Genomic DNA, 18,464 nt, shown 5'->3' on the forward strand with positions numbered 1-18,464 from the left:
CTCAAAGTTGATTTGGAAACCATTGACTCATTTTATTTTAAAAAAATGAGTCGTGATAAAATAACATCCCACCTCTGGCACATGCCCCCCTACACCCCCCATCATAGAGCCGTAGATCACTTGCCATGGGATACTCAAGAAAAAGATTTATGATTATGTGTCTCCCGCAACTGATCTATGATTTTGTGATTAGGACTTAGGACGTAGGGGGCTGTGCCAGAGGAGGACATCAAAAAATCATTACACTTTAAAAATTAAAAAGTTTCTAAATACCTCATTATTATCTATTTGAAGGAACTGATTTCTATCACTTCGTGCACAAGTGCATAATTCAATTAACAAATCCCTGACTTTTACTGATCAAAATTTTCTTGTTTGGGGCTAATATGAGTTTAAAAGCAACAATTTTTTAATTTCTCCAATAATTTGTAGAAATCCCCTTGAAGATTTTAATTTTTTGTGCTTCCCAAGCGAAAAATCAATTACTGACAACCATGGCGATAATATTTGTGGGATTATGCGATGACGATAGTTTGAAATAATATCTTGTGCAATCAATTAAAGATAATCATCGTAAGAGGAGAAAGAAAAATTATAGAACAGATAATTTATTTGTGAGATTATGTGATGACCATAGTTTGAAATATTAACTAGTGCAAATCAATAAAACATGAGCATCAAAAGAGAGAAACAAAAACAGAACTATAGAATGGATAATTTTCATCCTCATGTGTTGCCAACATAAAAATGTCCTTGGCAACATGTCAAATAGGCAGTCTCAAGAAATCGGTCTCAAAACATACAACTTGCACGCATGAGAATTCACTGTGGCTGTCAAGTTTCCCACAAAGTGCCTCTTCAGCGTCTCATGCTGCGTGAGATACAGAAACAAATGAATGTGTGAGATGCATGCCCATGAGTATCGTCCACCAAACACAGACAAAAATACATGAAAACACATACAAACATGCACAATGGTATTTATAAGGGTAAATTGAACTTTCACCCCCTATGGTTTGCATTAATCATATGTTGACCCCTTAACATTTCGACAATTGCACTTACCTCCCCTATAGTTATCTAATAGGGTTCATTACCCCCCCTTCCCCCCCTTTCCATATATAGTTTCCATCAACCAAACAGTTAAAAAATGAGTTTTACATTTTATAAAGACCATTTTAATATCCCTATGAAAAATGGGTTTGCTTGTGAATGCTTAGAACAATCCAAGTTAAAATAGTTCTAAAAATTTATTTATTGTATAAAAAAGATAAATTAAGAGTGGTAAAATGGTAAAATAACATCTGAACTTTAACAATGTGTGAAAGGGGAGGTAAGTGCGATTATCAAAATGTTAAGGATCAAATGAAATTATGCCAAACCACATGGGGTCAAAAGTTTAATTAACCCTATTTATAAGAGTGGCGCTGGAGTAACATCAAAATTGACATCGATTCACACATCGCTGATGTGGAGGTGAGCACAAAACCAAAGATGTTTTTCACTCGTATCTCGATGGAAAGCATTTATGGCTCCATACATACATCCACATCAGTGATGTGTGAATCAATGTCATTTCAGCATTTTCCTATTTATAGTACATATGATGGAATGCAAAAGATTTTGAAATTACCATCCAAAGATCTCGTGCCTCGACCACACTGCTGGGGGGGATACCAATGTCATCCCAGTTAGCAGTAATGGAAGAACGTAAAGGGCCTCTGTTGAATAAGAGGACAACAGTCCTATAGCCTGAAAGGGGTCCAGCCCAAACCTGAAAAAAGAGAGATAAATCTACCGACTCCTTCGATAAAAACCAATGAGACTTCATATTTATAGTTAGATGTTAATAATGTACCTCCAAGTCACCTTCCATCCTAACCTTCTTCGCTTGAACACCAATGGAATCTATCAAACATTTAGTGAAAAAATGATCAATGAAGTCTTTATTTTGAGAACCACTTTTTTTTTAAAAAAAATTTAAATGTAGCTCTATTGTGCCAATTGTATTTAACCTTGATTAACGGCAATGACCTCCTTATTGGAAATGATCTCCATGGTTTCTTTGGTTGCATTGCGAACGTCACATCCAATGAGAAGAGGAGCCTGCAATAGTTACGATAATTAAGTAATGCACAATATAAATGTATTGAATGGCTAAATATAATAGAGCATAGTTTTAAAACTCAAATGGACATCAAGTCGACTTGGTGAATTGGTTCCAATGAATTTTGTGGCCAACTTATCTCAAAACCCAATTGACTTTCAAGTTGACTTGACTGAGTTTCAAGTCGACTTGACAAACTGTGACACATGAATTATCTTTGAGTACCTTGGAAATGGCCCATAAGCTAAAGTGTACTATGTATTCATCTTTTGTCATCCCTCCATTTCCTATTTCAAGCATGTCTGGATCTGCAAGAGAGCAGAAGAAATAAATTATTGTTACTAAGCACAAAGTCTTACAACTTCTAAAATTATGTACCTCGAGAGATAAATCTAATTAAGCCCTCAAAATCCTAAAAATTCTTCAATTCTGGGAACAGTAGTTAATTACCATTCCAACCACCAGGCCTTGCAAGATTAGCATAGACTTCATTCATGTCAGCTCTAGAAACCATACTGTTGAGGGGGAAAAATATAAACGAGTTCTAATTAAAAATCATTTAAAAGATATGTTGGATCATAAAAAAGCAAACTGGAAAGAAAATGGTTGTACCTGTCCCAGTTGTCAGAAATGTCATTAGTAGTTCTCCAGCTATTTCCTACCTTAGAACCCCATAGAGCTGGGTGTAAGTCACCCCTTAATCAACAAGGTGTTTATGAAAGGTCAGCCCATCATAAGCTAGGAAAACAAGTTTCAGTTTAAGTGAAAAAGAGAATATGTTAAATGTTTAATAGGCATACCATTCACATAAAGAGAAGAAGATTGGGCGACCAGCCTTCATTAGGGCCCGGGTCATTACGGGATATCTGTATAATAAAATAGAGATAATTTCCATTATTAGAGAGATTCTAAGATTACCTACTTTGGTGAAGTGCATTAGAAAGGAAAATCAGGGACCAATTAGATTACCTAACAGTCGGCTTTGAACCATCATTGTTGCAATTGTCGTACTTCAAATAATCAATACCCTGTGTAAGAAACAACAGAACCAGAAAATAGAATTGTTATATTTTTACCCCGTATTCTCTTAACCACCTACCCTTAGGGGCCTTTTTGTCTTTATACAATTTATAGATATTCATGGCCAAACTCCTTTTGCGTTCCTCCATGAAGGATATTTTCAGTTTTCAGAGAGGAATAGATATTGTAATCCAAGTTTTTCACAAAAATAATGAAAGGATCTCATCATTGCAGATGGACATATATAATCTTGCTGATTCACATAAATTTTGTGTTTCTTAGTTTTTTTTTTCTTTCTTTTTCTAAATTGCTGGATCAAGAAATAGGTGCTCACAAGAACCTTTACAATGGAAAAAATACTCATCTTTACTATTATAATGAGAGAAGGCTGAGTAGAGGTAGTTCGACACCAAAATTTGGATTCCAAAAATGCCCTCACATTAATATAATCTAAGTCATTTTAGTCAAAAATCAAGAAAATTGCATATGCGTGTCCCTAAAATCATGTTGGTTAAAAAAATATCCTCTTTTACTATGTAATAATCTTCAAAAGTATCCTTTAATTAATATTTTAAATTACCAATAAGCCCTTCAGATACATGTGCAAATACATGCCACCTTCTAGTTTTACTTGAATTAAAAAGGATCGTAGATATGACTCAAGATAGACTTGAGCTGCAAGACAAGATTCAAGCTGCCCATGCCAATATTTGGGACAGAAAGTACGATGATGATTTTGGGGATAAAAATGTAAATTACTCAACAGAAACAGCATGCAAACGATCAAAGAAATGGAAATATTCATTCATACCCACGAAGCAAATATTTTGGCATCTTGTTCTTCATGACCAAGTGAACCTGGCATGGTTTTGCTACATGTAAAATACCTGTCAATAGTACCAGCATTTATTAGAAAAAACAATCTTTCAAATAGAGATGGCTAGATTGTTTTCACATACTAGTCCGTCTCTTCATTTTGGGGTTATAAAGGGCCAAAATTAACCCAATCCATGTGGGAAAATTTATTAATGAACCCTGACAGAGGGATTTCTTTCTAAATACCGCCTAACTTTTCAGCGGTAACTTGATAGTCCAGTTAGTAAACTTTTCTTTCATAATGCCTCTCTTGGGCAGATCCAAGATTTTTTCCAAGTAGGGGCAACTAAGAAACTTAAAAATAAAATTTAATGGGAGCAATAACGGAGGATTTTGTTTTACACCGTTGTTATCCATCACAATAACATATATCGGAGTGAGGGGGCATTAAGAAAGAAAGTTTTTTACCAAATGGGGTGAGATACCATCCCAAAAGTCAGGGTGCATTAGAAAGATCTCCCTATCACAGGATCTATTGAGTAATTTTCCCAAAAAAAATTGGGTCAATCAATTGAAACATGTTACTATATCATATGTATGTTAGATTAGTGTGGTTTGATTTATTATCAATTGTGCTCGCTGATTAGTCTTGTGATGATTATTTGGATCCGTTTGTGGATCCTTTTGACCCAACGAGGAGGGTTAATTATAATTGATTAGTTAGTTCACAACATTACATATGATAATACTTACCCTGCATCTGAGTAGATTCCTAGCTTTAGCCCCTTGGAATGAACATAGTCAGAAAGAGCTTTAATCCCCGATGGAAAAGTGGATTTCTTAGCAACTAGATTACCCTGAATTCAAATACAATATTTTTCATTGAAAATTGATTTATCAGTTCATGCAAAATAATTACCAATATCTAGAAAGTGATAATTTTTCTTACTGACTTAATAGCCTAAAAACTGTAATTCACTTGTATATGTCAGGATTCAGAAAAAAACAAGACATCCTTAATACTTTTTAACGATGAACACACAATTTTAAAGCTTAACAGTGAAGAACGCAAATTAAAATGCATATATAATTGAATATAAGTACTGTTTTGGGTTATTATTTAGCTTGTTTTCATAATTTTTTATAACCACTACAGGTTTGTACAATTGTGCACGGAAAATGAGTGAGAAAATGGATTCCTTTTGAAAAAACAATTTCTGGGTGTAAGGCTATGTATTTTCAATGGAATTCAATTTTCCATCCAAAGAGAATTACATCCCTGGAAATGTTTTCCCATCCCAATCCCTGAGATACTGATTTCCCCACATCCAAATGTTATTCTCTCACAATTGGCACCCTCGCCCGCCCACCCCCCCCCCCCCCCCCCCCCCAAAAAAAAGGCTATAGTCGATATTTTTAAAACTCGAATCCAATGCGCATGGAGTTGAGTCAAGTCAACTTCTTGACCTTCAACTTTCAAGTTGAAAAAAAACAGGAGAGTGGTTAAGAAAGTAAACCTCGTCGTCACGAGTTATCTCAGCCCAACAATCATCTAATAAAGCAAGAAACGAAACTCAGTTAGCTACTCTTCAGCAATGCAAATGAGCAATTCAAAGAAAAGATAAGGAGGATTGAAAAGAAAAGATACCTATATTGACATAATGATACCCAAGCTTGGCAAGACCAGTTGACACAAGAGCATCAGCTGTTAAACAAAAAGAAGAACTGTTTAAACTGTGGAAATAAACAAAACAATACAAGGGTCTATAAACAGTAAGCAGCTTCATTGAGTACTCAATAGGTCTTGCAGAGTTCATCTTGAGTTGGGTGAGAGTTATAGGTAAAATCAGGTTTTTCCTTGAGATATAAGAAAACCCAAATTAGAACTTAAGAAGATGATGATGAAATACTGGACAACAGTACAGATATTTTAAATAGATAAATTTTGTCCAATTGACAAAGATCAGATCAGTTTTTTTTGGATAAATGTGAAATAATTTTCCAAAAATTTTGGAGATTAAACAAATGATGTGTGCATGTCCTATAATACCCTGAATTTTAATTAGTATCTCGAGAAAATAAAATAATGAAATTTGGAGAAATTCTAATAAAGGGACTTAAAGTAAAATACTCAGATTTTGTTATGTTCATCTTTAACGAAATTTGACTTTGCCATTGAATTCAAAATGATCGAAAAACATACTTTACCCTGTAAGCACGTTCGAATTCGAGTTCGGACGGAAAAGTTACAAAATCCTCGAGTTTCACATTAAATATTTACCAAATAGGTAAATGACACTTTAGAAAAATAATTTGAGGAATCCGATCATACCGTATAGAAAAATAACCCAAAATAGAGTATAAGATTATCTAAATCGGCATCCGGAAAAAACAACTCCCAAAATGACGCTTACGTCCCACTTAAGTTATAAATATCTAAATGCTATTAGAAAAATCTGATTTCTTCTTATTCTCCTCTCCAAACAAAACTCATCTATTTTCCCTCAAAATTTGCAATTCAGATCTACACCAAACTAGAACAATTCAAGCTTTGCTGCAAGAAGTAAAGTCATGCACGGCCGTCAAGGATTACGCGTGGACGCAAAGAAATTCGATTTTTGTCAGAGGAAAAATTTGGAGATTGGCCGAAGGCAATCTTAAATTCCGTTCAACCGTCGAATATAGCTCAAAGTAGGTTGCCTTCCCTTCTACCTTCTAGTTATGCAATAATTTCATAGAAAATACATGCGATCTTCGATAGATCGATTATTTCATCACATTTATACATATTCGAACGTATTGGATCATGTTTGCATGGCTATTTTTTATTTATTTTAGTTCATTTGATTTATTTGATGTATTTTATGAGTAGTATAAAGTTTGGATTGATTTTGGTCGAGTTTCGACGAAAAATCAGCAATTTAGAAAGTATCCGAATGTTGAGTTTGATTCCAATTTTTTTGTGTTGCTTCCATATAGTATGTATACTCATTTCCTACTTTTATTTCATTAAAAACAGTTAAGTATTACTTTAAGTTCTTTAATAAAATGAAGATTTTACCCCTCCTATTTCGAAACGTTGGAAATGGTTGTATAAAAATAAAATAAAAATAACCCGTTTTCAATTTCGACTTTGAAAAATTATTTTTTCAACACTTAGCCAAATTTTCACAGATTTCCAGCTTTTACGTCTCATGGTTTTATCTTTGTTTCTGTGTCTTTCGACTCAACCAAAACTATCGAATGGAATTGGTTGATGCTCTATGGATTTCGAATTACTGTAAAGGTGAAATTACTTTGATAGATATGTAGGAAATTAAATGATAGATTGATAGATGGATAGAGAGAACGTATGTTCTCGACTAATTGATGGGATAGTGCCTCCAGTTCTACATAGTGGTCATGCCACGTAAAATGTGATAGATAGATAGAGGGATGAGATGGTTGATGGATGGAAATGACAGATAACTATCACTGGAGTGCATTCCCAGACTTTGTTTGTATTTTCGATTAAAAGAAACAATATACTCTATATAAAATAAACTATTTTATTTACCAGAAAAGGTTCGTAAAAAACCCATAAAGAGTGATGCGTTACTGTGTATCCGGAAGCGACGAGTCAATCTAGGATAGCGCTAGATGTCATATGCTCTTTGGTAATATGAGATACCTTAAAGCATATTACAGCTTATGAGATCCAGGAATTTCTCCTACTTATTTCCTGGGGAACGTTGTATGTAAAGACGGCCTTTGTATAGTGTAGAGCTAGACGGAGTTCACATGCATTGCCTCTTGATAGGCTTCGACACAAGGGGTCTCCTGGGCTAGTTAGTGATCACTGTTAGTCTGTAGTCGTCAAACGGTCAACCTCACCGTTAATTGAACTCAGTATTGGGTTCTTGGTCAACGGCCAGTCTAAGCCGAATAAATGATCATCCAACTGTGGTATATTAGACCAGCCACAAAATCAGATTATAACGATGGGATTCCACGTCAAATTGGAAGTCTGGAATAACGAATTGCCATAGCTGAGGCGGTTATATCGGCGTGTTCCTTTGCTCTCTTATCGACTACACCGCCGTGTTCATATTATGTATTTTTTCCTTATTTTGTGATGTTTGATAGATGTTTTTATTTGAAAGATGCATAGGTTACTTTAAATGATAGAAATGATAGATTGAAATTATTATAACTAGTTATTGAGTATGCTTAGACATTTATCGTATGTTACATTATGAAAAACTTGCATTATTTAACTGTTCAATTGATTACTCGTGCATGTATGACTCGCTGTTAGAACGGCGTTCATCCTGCTAAGTAACATTCCCCTGTTACTCACCCTATCCTTCCCTTTTCAGATTATTCAGCTATTGAAGAGCCGTTCTTTGAGGAGTCTTTGAGGAAGTCCTCGAGGAAGAACAACTTGATGTCTTGCCACCACCGTGTCTTCGAGGATTAGTAGGGAATCCTAGCGATTTTTGCTTGTAGATAAGAAACATGTTAGTTTAGAAATTTTTGTAACTTGATGAATTATAAGATTGAGGATCTTGACTTATATCAGTGTTTGTCGATTTCTTCCGCTTACTCTAGACTCTCGTATAGATGTTAGTCAAATGTTTATTTTCGCTACATATATTTCTTTTCCATAAGTATTATTACTTGTGAATGTTCTAACAGGTTGTGTGATTGGTTAACTCACACCTCAATATTCTGACTGATGAATCATAGGGATTCGTGTTGGGATTTCAGGGCATGACATGTCCATTTTGAGGTTCAAGTGTGGGTGAAATTAATTGGCTAGCCCCTTTTTCCTCTCCAATTTTTTAAAAGAAATTAGAGAATTTTGGGACAGTGCTGAACTCTGATTCCAGCCTACTTGAATCTGACCCAAATAAAAAATTTCTAGCAAGACAGGTTTAATTAACTTGATTGTGACTCGATTTGTTGAGATAGAAGAATTGATGTTGAAGGTTCCGAAAGTATGAGAGGAAGTTTAAAAGTAATAAATAGATTTCATATTAGTAAAAATAATTAAAATAAATTTGAAGTTTTAACTTCAGATATAGAACTAAAGGAGAAGTATGATTCTAAATACTTGAAATAAAGCATGCAAGATGAAATTTCACCCACCAGTTTCTCTGATCATTTTCTCGTCAATCTTGCAATTAAAATGATTCCAACTATTCCACCTGTGTAAAAAATTTTGTCAAATTTGATTGACCATAATCAAATCTTGATTCAATTTGATTGAACCAACACATACTTATTACAAAAATAAAAATAAAAGAATAGTCAAATAGTCCCTGCTTGGTACTATTGCAAATCCTTATAGGGGCACTAAAAAATATGTAAACGCAGATGCTTGGTTTCCTATCTACAAATTGGTGTAAATTTTCATTGAGTACTTGAATACTTTCCATCTAACACAAATCATCATAAACTTTTGTGAATCCAAGCCTTCCCACCAATTACAAACATAACGAGCAGGGTATAAATAATTCAGAATGCATATTGCCACACCGAATTTATTATAACACATTAATGAATAAATTCATGTAGAATAATACACCAAAACAAGATAGAGTACATGTTGTGTATGTGAACTCGTTAGTGAAGCTCATTTACTAATTTGATCAAACACCTATTGGGTATTTCACCAAACACCTTGTATGCCACACCTTCCAAGACCTTATTTGATAATGGCAATGAAGGATAAATCCAACTAATAGTAGCAAATGCAAAGAAGATAAACAATCACACAAAGAAAGAGTATAAACACAATACCCACAACACGAGATTTTACGTTAGTCACCCGAAGGTTACATCCACAGAAGTATGAGCGTTGGTGCTTGATTTCACTATGAAGAAAATGAAGCAAATCCATAAAAAAGGTCACCTCTGTCATTTAGCATCACCTTCTTCTAAAACTCAATCTTCCCAAACCTCTTAACCTCTCCTCTCTTGAATTTTCTTTCTTTCTTGACTCAATTCTCTAAAAAAGACTTGGACTTAGACTTACAACAAAAGAAAATAAAACCTCATCATTTTAGAAGCACCACAAAGTGGGCCACTTACATAAGTTACAAGCCCAACAAAATTACCTTGGACCAACCCAAAATACACACACACTTGGACCGGGCCTAATTGATTTTGAGCCATAATTTCAACAGTACAAACATAAAATTAGTTTTTAGTCTCTCTCTCCTTCCTTTTCCCAATTTTTGGTTTTGTTTGGCACACTACAAATCATTTGCATTTGCAAACTACTTACATTGCAAAGGTGATGAAAAATTTACTATTGCTTTGTAGCCAGTGGGAAATTTCTTGCGTAATTAATTTTTGTGCTTGGTTGATAATTTAATATTTGAAGTGCTAAGATTTCAAAGTGATTTATTGTTAAAATAAAACGTGGGAATAACTTTAACTTATTTGATATCATTAAAGAAATTATTTAAAACATAAAAGTACCCTCAATACTTGCTACATTAACATACATATGAATTTACAAAAATATTTTTACACCTACATATAGCAATTACAAAATATCTATCACTAAAAGCCTATTCAAAGTATGAATATACTTTCAATACTTGTTACAATAACATGCATATGAATTTTAAAAAATACCCTCATAATGAGGGATATTTTTGTAAAAACATTCATGAGGGGTTCTTTTGTAATTTTCATATACTTAATGTATCTTTGATGAGATGTATTTGTGAACTCGTATGCATGTTATTTGAAGAATATTTTTGTAATTTAAAATTTTCTTTAGTGAGGTGTGTTTATTGTAATTTTAATATGTAAAATGTATCTTTGATGAGGGGTATTTTCATAAATTTTGTGTTCATTTTAGTAATAGGAATTGAGGGTATTTTGTTTTTTGATTATTTTTTTGATAAGGGATGATTTCAGTAATTTTGATATCCATAAATAAGAGTCAAATAATTTAAATTGCAAATGGTTACTTTTTGTGCCGCAAATCATTTGCCAATTTTTTTTAAGAATTTAGGTGCATTCGCACCATCTAATCAAGCACCCATAAAATTGATTTCAGCAAATAATTTGCAACATACTAAGCAAGGCCTTAGGAGCAAAGAAATCAGGAGTGAAAGTGAATAATATATCCACAACATTAAAATAAATATAATTATATAATTGGTTCATTATAATAAAAAATGAAATAAATATGTACGATTTTCCCATAAAATAAATATTCCAAGCACAAAATGAAATCAATCAATGGCTAAGACAGGCCAAACTTTTATAAATTAATGCATCTAGATATGCACGATTTTCAATCTCAATTTCCACCTCATCTCTTTCTAAGCTATATGAGATGTTTTAGAGAAATCATCCCATTACATTAATTATCTCGGCTGCGATAAGGATTGATTTTTGAGAAATATACCAACTCATAGGCTAGCGATCTCAAAGTTAGGGATTTTTTTTTTTTTTATTTAAAAAAAAAAACCCTTAATACTCCCCATAATTGTGTAGGCCAAAATCAGTATTTCTTCCTCTAATAATCTTTTGGAAAATAACTTACTTATCAGAATCCCTAATTATGGACTATGAAAATTGCTTGGAACAAGTGCCTATGTCGATAAATAAGTTGTTTAATACCATAATTAGGTAACTTGGCCTTTCTCTTTTCATGTCTAAAGTAGAAAGAATAACATTTTATTAAAGGCCTCCCGCAAGTTAATCTAGATTTTGTGAAATCCCAAAGTAACTTTTCTATACAATAAATCTTTTTTCAGAAGAAAAATGACTCGGACGATGATTTCGTATCTTACTTTAACCTAATATATATAAAAAAGAAAAAAATAAATAAAATAAAAATAAAGGGGAGAGAAGTTAACGTCCCTTCCCCTTTTTGACCCAACAAAGAATAAAGTCAATTAGAAAAAAAAAAAAGAATAAAGTCTCATCAACAAAAGTCTTGGATAGCTTTAGATTAGAAATTAATAATATGGTCGAGTTTCTAAACATTGTTAACTATTCAAAAAGAATATTTAAAACGAATGTCTGATTGATAGATCTTCTGTGAATAATTCCACAAGAATATTTAAGTAATCAAAACTTACATTCTAATTAAATTGTGCTTAAGTGGATCATGCACTGAGACTCAGACTGAGTGTAAGGTGGGAGGGTGGGGTGCAAAAAAGAACGATCAAACAAAAAAAAATAAAATTGCCTCTCTGCCCTGCCATGGTTTTTAAACTCTTCAGAGACCGAGATGTATCGTTCGAGTTAACTCGGTATTGGAGTCCAATGAGACCAACTCACAAAGTGTTATGAGACGACCCTCTATTGTGAGATAAGCAAGTCGTCTCAAATGATATTTTCGATTATCTCGGACAGCTCAGTAATGGTTTAACTCATGAGTTAAACAAGACGTATTGGACGAGATTTTGCAAATCTCGTCCGAGTTAATAGATACAAATGAGTTAAAGCCTCGACCCTCAATTCTTTCACTCCTAAATTGATTTTTTTTAATTTTATATTTTTTCAATTCATTTTTTTATAGGAATTATTTCTGAATTTTTCAGATTTTTTAAATGCTTCAAAACCATTGTCTAAATGTAGAACGAGACGAGACGTATCGTCCGAGTCAAATCGGTATCTGAGCTGAACGAGACGAGACGTAATACCGAGTTTAATACGGAGTCTCTGCCCATCTCTGTTAAAAAAGTTATTTATGAATAAATAAATAAAAAATTTAATATCCGGTGCCCGGTGGTGTACTGTAATCTTTACAAAATTCATACCCGTTTCCGTAAGAAATTACAAGTATACACTAGTACCAGAGAGAGAGAGAGAGAGAGAGACTTCTTACCCCATGGGAGGCGTCATTCCGAGACCATTAGCTAGCAGATTTCTTCTCCAGACATCCTCCGGTTTCCTGTGTAACGATCTCGAGGCCACGGAACTAGAAATCAAGAAACAGAAGAAGAGGAGTACAAAATGCAGATGCAGTCGAGAAACACCAGATCTCTCCATCTTTTCCAAGCAATGTTCTGACAGCAGCGACCCGTTCTTTCTTTATACAGAGCCAAAAGGAAGAAGATAAGTGCTGTTCTACATACCCTCATAACATGTGAATGACCGCTTTTGTCCTTTGTCTTTTCTCTTAAAGAGAGGGACATTCTTTTGAAGAAAAATAATAGCCCTATCCAATTACGACTTTCACGTGAATCAAGAAGCCTTCGCTTCTTCACTAAATTGAGGGTTTGCTCTTTACAAAAATCAACTCCTATACTAAAAAAAGTCTCATGTAAGAAATAAAAGTTCAGAATTTGAAAAATTACATTCAATTGAAGCTTATTCATTACAGAAACACATAAATCAGAAATTAATATTCGTTTCATAATTTTTTATTATTAGATTTTAATAAAATGATCATAATATTCTTAATATTGATAATGCATTCAAAATGCAACTAAAATTATCAAAATACCTTAATAAATATATAATTACACTATATATATATATATGGAAGCGGTTCGACAGCCCTAAAGTTTGCCAAATATTGTGTCAAACATTTTTCAAAACATGGGTTAGAAGCTTTGGAATGGGCTGATTTTTTGTGAGGATGATCTCTATGATGAGGAGATCATCCTCACCAAAAATCAGCCTATTCCAAAACTTCTAACCCCATTAAAAGTGATTTACAAAAATTGGACCGTCCACGATTCTTCGACTTGTAAATTAGGGTTATAAGTTTCAAAATGAGCTAATTTTTTGTGAGGATGATCTCTTCACCGTAGAGATCATCCTCACAAAAAATTAGCCTATTTCAAAACTTCTAACCCCATCAAAAGTGATTTACAAAAAATGTTTGGCAAACTTTAAGGCTGCCAAACCTCTTCCTATATATATATATATAGATATGGGAAATGTTCAGCAACAAACATTTTGGCAAAACATTTTTCAAAACATGGGTTAGAGGTTTTGGAATGGGCTGATTTTTGGTGAGGATGATCTCTACGGTGAGGAGATCATCATCACCAAAAATCAGCCAATTCCAAAACTTCTGTGGCGCCCCACCGAACACTAACACAAATCCCCATGTCAGATCTTGAGGTACTAGGAGGCACCTCGAAATTTCGGCATGGTCTCTTCTGTTTATGTTAGCATTCCAAGGCGTTCAACCTGCACCTGATAAACGACATACATTCATGTATATATGCATTCAAAATATAATACTAGCGGAAGCCTATATACATCTAATAACGTATAAAAATCAGAGTGCGGAAGAAGAAGTTTATATACATGATTATACAGGAATTCCTCACTCTAACAAAATTCCTATTACTTAGAACAAAATCTATATTACTACCTAGACAAACTAACACCACTAGAAGGGTGTAGTCCCAAAACTCACCAAGTGACGAACTCTGGCTGTCTATCTGACCCACCAGATGATTCTCACTCGTGCTATATACTTGTCTCGCCAAGCTTCAAATCTGAAACTAAAAAAAAATGGAGAAGGAAAGGGTGAGTAACAATGGTTACCCAGTAAAGAAACCAACAATTTCTGCCAATAACCTTTCCTAACATGAACGAATAAACATACTGAATCATTTAAAAATATGTAAAATTTTACAGAAGAAACTACGATTAACTGGTACATATAGCCAGGGATGAGCAACTAACCATTTTAAAACTCACATTACATCAATCATCATTACTCACTATAACATTCTCTTCTTATACAAATCTAATTGATCAAATAGAAACAGTAAATGTGCATGTCATTTTATATATCAAAATAAGCAACAGATACATAATACACAATGGTGGAGTATTGGAATTAGAGTGTTGGGATTCACGACTGGATCGCTCCCAGTCGGGACATGATGTTACAATTTCTCTCTGGCTTTTAATTCCTGATTTTGTGGCCGGTCGCTGCACTTACCAAACTTGGTTGACCATTTATCCGACTCAGGCTGGCCGTTTGACGTGACCATAAGCAATGGGTCTCTTTTCGATGTGTCAGAACGTTTGACTACTATAGATTATTAGTGATCACTGACTAATCATCTTCGTCTATGCCTATCAGGCGTGCATGTGATTCCCAAATATACAAATCATTCGTATATGACCACCTTTACATTACAAGTTTACTGGTAAAGATAGAGAGGAATAACCCGGATTCTAGTTGTGACTCCGCTCTCATACGCGTCCCATACCACGTATGAGCTTTGTGGTCCCTACCGTACATCCCAGGATAGTACACCACTCTGGATGATATGACGCACTATCCCTTCAGGCATTCACAAACTCTTTAACAGCTCACAAAATAGCTACATATATATGTCATTTTCGTTTGAAAACAAAAGAGAAATTAACAATACAAGGTTGGGAATGGATATCCAGTTTCCTACCATGCAAGTGTGGTCAACCGGCCTAAAATAAATAACATAACGAAAACGTAAACAGCGCTTCGCGCTAACAGAAATTTAAATAAACATGCAACCAACAATATTATCCCTGGATATCTGTTCACCAACCTACACATAACAGAACAACGTAAAATGCAAACATCACCCCTCGGGTGTGACTATGACATTTTACCGTTTCATACCCTTTTTCTCTTTTTTCGATTTTTACAGTTTTCAATTTCTTCAATAAAATATCTATTTTCTGATATTCATCAACTCAATATGAGTTCATTGAATATTAAATCACATTTTCCAACTGAAGAATTTATTTTTATCAATAATATTTAAAAAAATATATAATTTTTTTTTATCAAAACAGGGTCCGAGCAGTGCACAAGACCCAATTGATGGAAATAACCCGTTAAAATAACCTACCCACGTATAATTTGTTAAAAATACAATTAAACATTTCAAACATGCAATTTCTGGCGTGAATTTTTAAATAACAAAATAATTCTATATTTTGGAAATACATCGAAATTTTTTCGATAAAATCCTAAATGCAATTTTCACAATCTACGATTACTAATAGAAATTGAAAGTTCCTTACTATGTCTAGGCAAAAGGATCGATGCGTGTGCGCGGAAATCGAGGTGATCGATGCAGAAATCGAGACGGACCGAACTTCGAAGCGGCTGATTTTTGAAACCAGCCTAGTGGTTTTGAAGATCTCGATGTGCTCGTCTCTTCTCCCTTCTACGGCGGAAGACGGTTTGATCCAGAAACGGATGAAAATCGAGGTCGGAGTTACGAAATCTCCGTATAAAAATACGGCTGATTTTTGACTATACGGGGTGAAAAATACGAGAAAACGAAAGGAATTTGGGTGGGTTATGTAGAGAATGAGGCTCCGGACGTTTCTCCCTTCTGCGTCGGAAGACGGTTTGACCCCGAAACGGACGAAATTCGAAGTCAAAGTTTCGAAATTTCCGTATACAAATACGGCTGATTTTTGACGATATCGGGTGAAATAGAAAGTGAAACGAAGAAAGGTTGGGTGGGTTTTATAGATATCGAGGCTGCGAACGTTTCTCCCTTCTGCGTCGGTCGTCGACAACGAGCCGTTTGCGAGAGATCTGAGGTTGAAGATCAGTTAAAAAAAACGAAAGAATTTCGTTAATTATCGCGGCTTTGGACAGGTTGGGGAAGACGGCGATTAAAAAAATAAAAATAAAAAATAAAATTTTATTTATATAAACTTTGGGACGAAATCGGTATTTCGCCTATTGTTTCAATCGATGATAATTTGATCATCCGGACTCCAAAATTGATAAATGAATACTCTATTTCGCCTAATTTTTCATTCCGGATCTAATGGTATAGTCAATTTCTACAAATTATGTCTCTATCAAAAGTTTACATTTTTGACCTGAAGTGACCCCTAAACTTGATGTCGTTTTCGTTTCTGACGATAATTCGACTTTCTGATCTCCAAAAATGACACATAAATAGTCCATGTTGAATAATTTTTCGTTATGAACCTAATGGTATGATCGAATTTTAAAAATTATTGCTCTAAAAAAAAGTCACTATTTTAGCTTGGTCCGACCCGGTAATCGAGGATTTTGTAACTTTTATATTCGGACTCGCATTTGAGCGTGCTTACAGGCTAAAGTATGTTTTTCGATCATTTTGAATCCAATGGCGAGGTTATATTCTATTAAAAATGATCAGAAACATTCTAAAATTTTACCCCTAAGTCCCACTTTCAAGATTTTCTTAAAATTCCACTACTTATTTTTTCCTCGAGATACGAATTAAAAATTCAGGATTTTACATTCTCCCCCCTTAATAAAAATTTCGTCCTCAAAATTGAAATCACACCTTATCGAGCTTTGTCGCGATTTCCACTAACACGACATGAATAATAAACAACACCTATTTTCGATTACCATCTATTGTTAGTCCCAAGTCAATTTCATTTATAACTCGTAGACTTATGTATCCCATACTCCGTCAACCCAACACATTCATTAATTAATCACTCTAATTCAAACTCATACTCCAACTAATCCATTATTTGTATAACCATAAGATAATAATCAATTCACCTTGTATCACTTCCCCACCAATGTCTATCAACCACAATCCTTTCACATCTTCTTTAATCTTCATCTTTATTTCTCTCATCAATTACATCGTCTATTATGTTTTACTCATATTTGCTATGAATATTACTCCTCAATGCATAGTCTTACCGTAAACACACCATTATCTTTATATTTAATTCAATATTACATTTTCTACTTATTGCGATATTTCCTCAAAACCTCTGTCATAACCTTTATAATTTAAAATCTTACTCGAGGGGATAAATCATACATCTATTTTCTCACAATTCCATTAAGTCATCATTAATGCAACATTGTCACAAGATTATTCTTTCTCACATTTTACATCGACCCACCTCCTAACTTATACTCTACTAAATCTCTTTAGGATGGATGTGGGCACAGGTAGGTGGTAGCCGCTGCTTCTATGGAATCATAATCTTTACTTATAACGCTTTCGTTTCGAGGAGTGAAAATGAACCACGATCGAAGTCTTGAAGTTAGCGCTTGTCTGTAGAAAACATTGATCACGTAACGAGAACGATAATAATGAATTCTTCTACTGGAAGGTGATCGTGAAAGGAGAAGGCAAAAGAAGAGTTAGAACCGACACCGAGGATAGAAAAATAAAAGGAAAAAGATGATCTATCTTTTTAAAGGAGGAGAATCGATTCAAGAAATCGTAAAGCAATAGCTGTTTTATCTAATAGTTTAGTCGTTAGGCCTCCCAATGGTATAGATAATTTCGTTACTCGATTCATGTCAATAGTTTCTAGATCTAGCAAGTATGCAAAATCTCGACAGAATTATATGATCTAGAGGAACTAGTATTGAATATAACTCCACTTTCCAATATTATAATTAAAAATCATACCTTCCAAAACTTCGTCGGAGATAGGTACTTTATCTTAGGTCACAACCCTTATTTGCGACTGTGATGGAGGGCACTATTTTCTGATATGTCCCACCTGACCACATACGTAATATGTCAACGATCTTGTCTTCGTAGATCTCTGTGGA

At 34.2% G+C, this 18,464-nt stretch overlaps 1 protein-coding gene across 1 annotated transcript; it reads right to left on the reverse strand.

Annotated features, from left to right (window-relative positions):
- Positions 1-592: 592 nt before the first annotated feature.
- AGAL1 (alpha-galactosidase 1) lies at positions 593-13,046 on the reverse strand. Its single transcript, XM_086442904.1, has 15 exons — positions 12,786-13,046; positions 9,074-9,132; positions 5,592-5,648; positions 5,461-5,495; positions 4,697-4,800; positions 3,939-4,014; positions 3,077-3,135; positions 2,908-2,973; positions 2,720-2,803; positions 2,558-2,622; positions 2,333-2,415; positions 2,016-2,106; positions 1,859-1,908; positions 1,634-1,774; positions 593-871 (listed from the first exon to the last, which is right to left on the reverse strand). Exons 1-15 carry the CDS (start codon positions 12,947-12,949, stop codon positions 779-781), a joined length of 1,227 nt encoding a protein of 408 aa, XP_086299030.1. The 5' UTR covers positions 12,950-13,046; the 3' UTR covers positions 593-778.
- Positions 13,047-18,464: the final 5,418 nt, after the last annotated feature.

Source organism: Akebia trifoliata, chromosome 5 (assembly GCF_017979445.1).
Source record: "Akebia trifoliata isolate Shusen 1 chromosome 5, ASM1797944v1, whole genome shotgun sequence".
NCBI lineage: Eukaryota > Viridiplantae > Streptophyta > Magnoliopsida > Ranunculales > Lardizabalaceae > Akebia > Akebia trifoliata.

Excerpts from the sequence above, each read along its gene's own strand:
- AGAL1 (XM_086442904.1), bottom strand. The coding sequence starts at position 12,949 with ATGGAGAGATCTGGTGTTTCTCGACTGCATCTGCATTTTGTACTCCTC. Across the intron at positions 5,649-9,073 it reads GAAAATGATCAGAGAAACTG|CTGATGCTCTTGTGTCAACT; the intron begins GTGGGTGAAATT and ends TTTGTTTAACAG. Across the intron at positions 1,909-2,015 it reads GGTCATTGCCGTTAATCAAG|ATTCCATTGGTGTTCAAGCG; the intron begins GTTAAATACAAT and ends AATGTTTGATAG.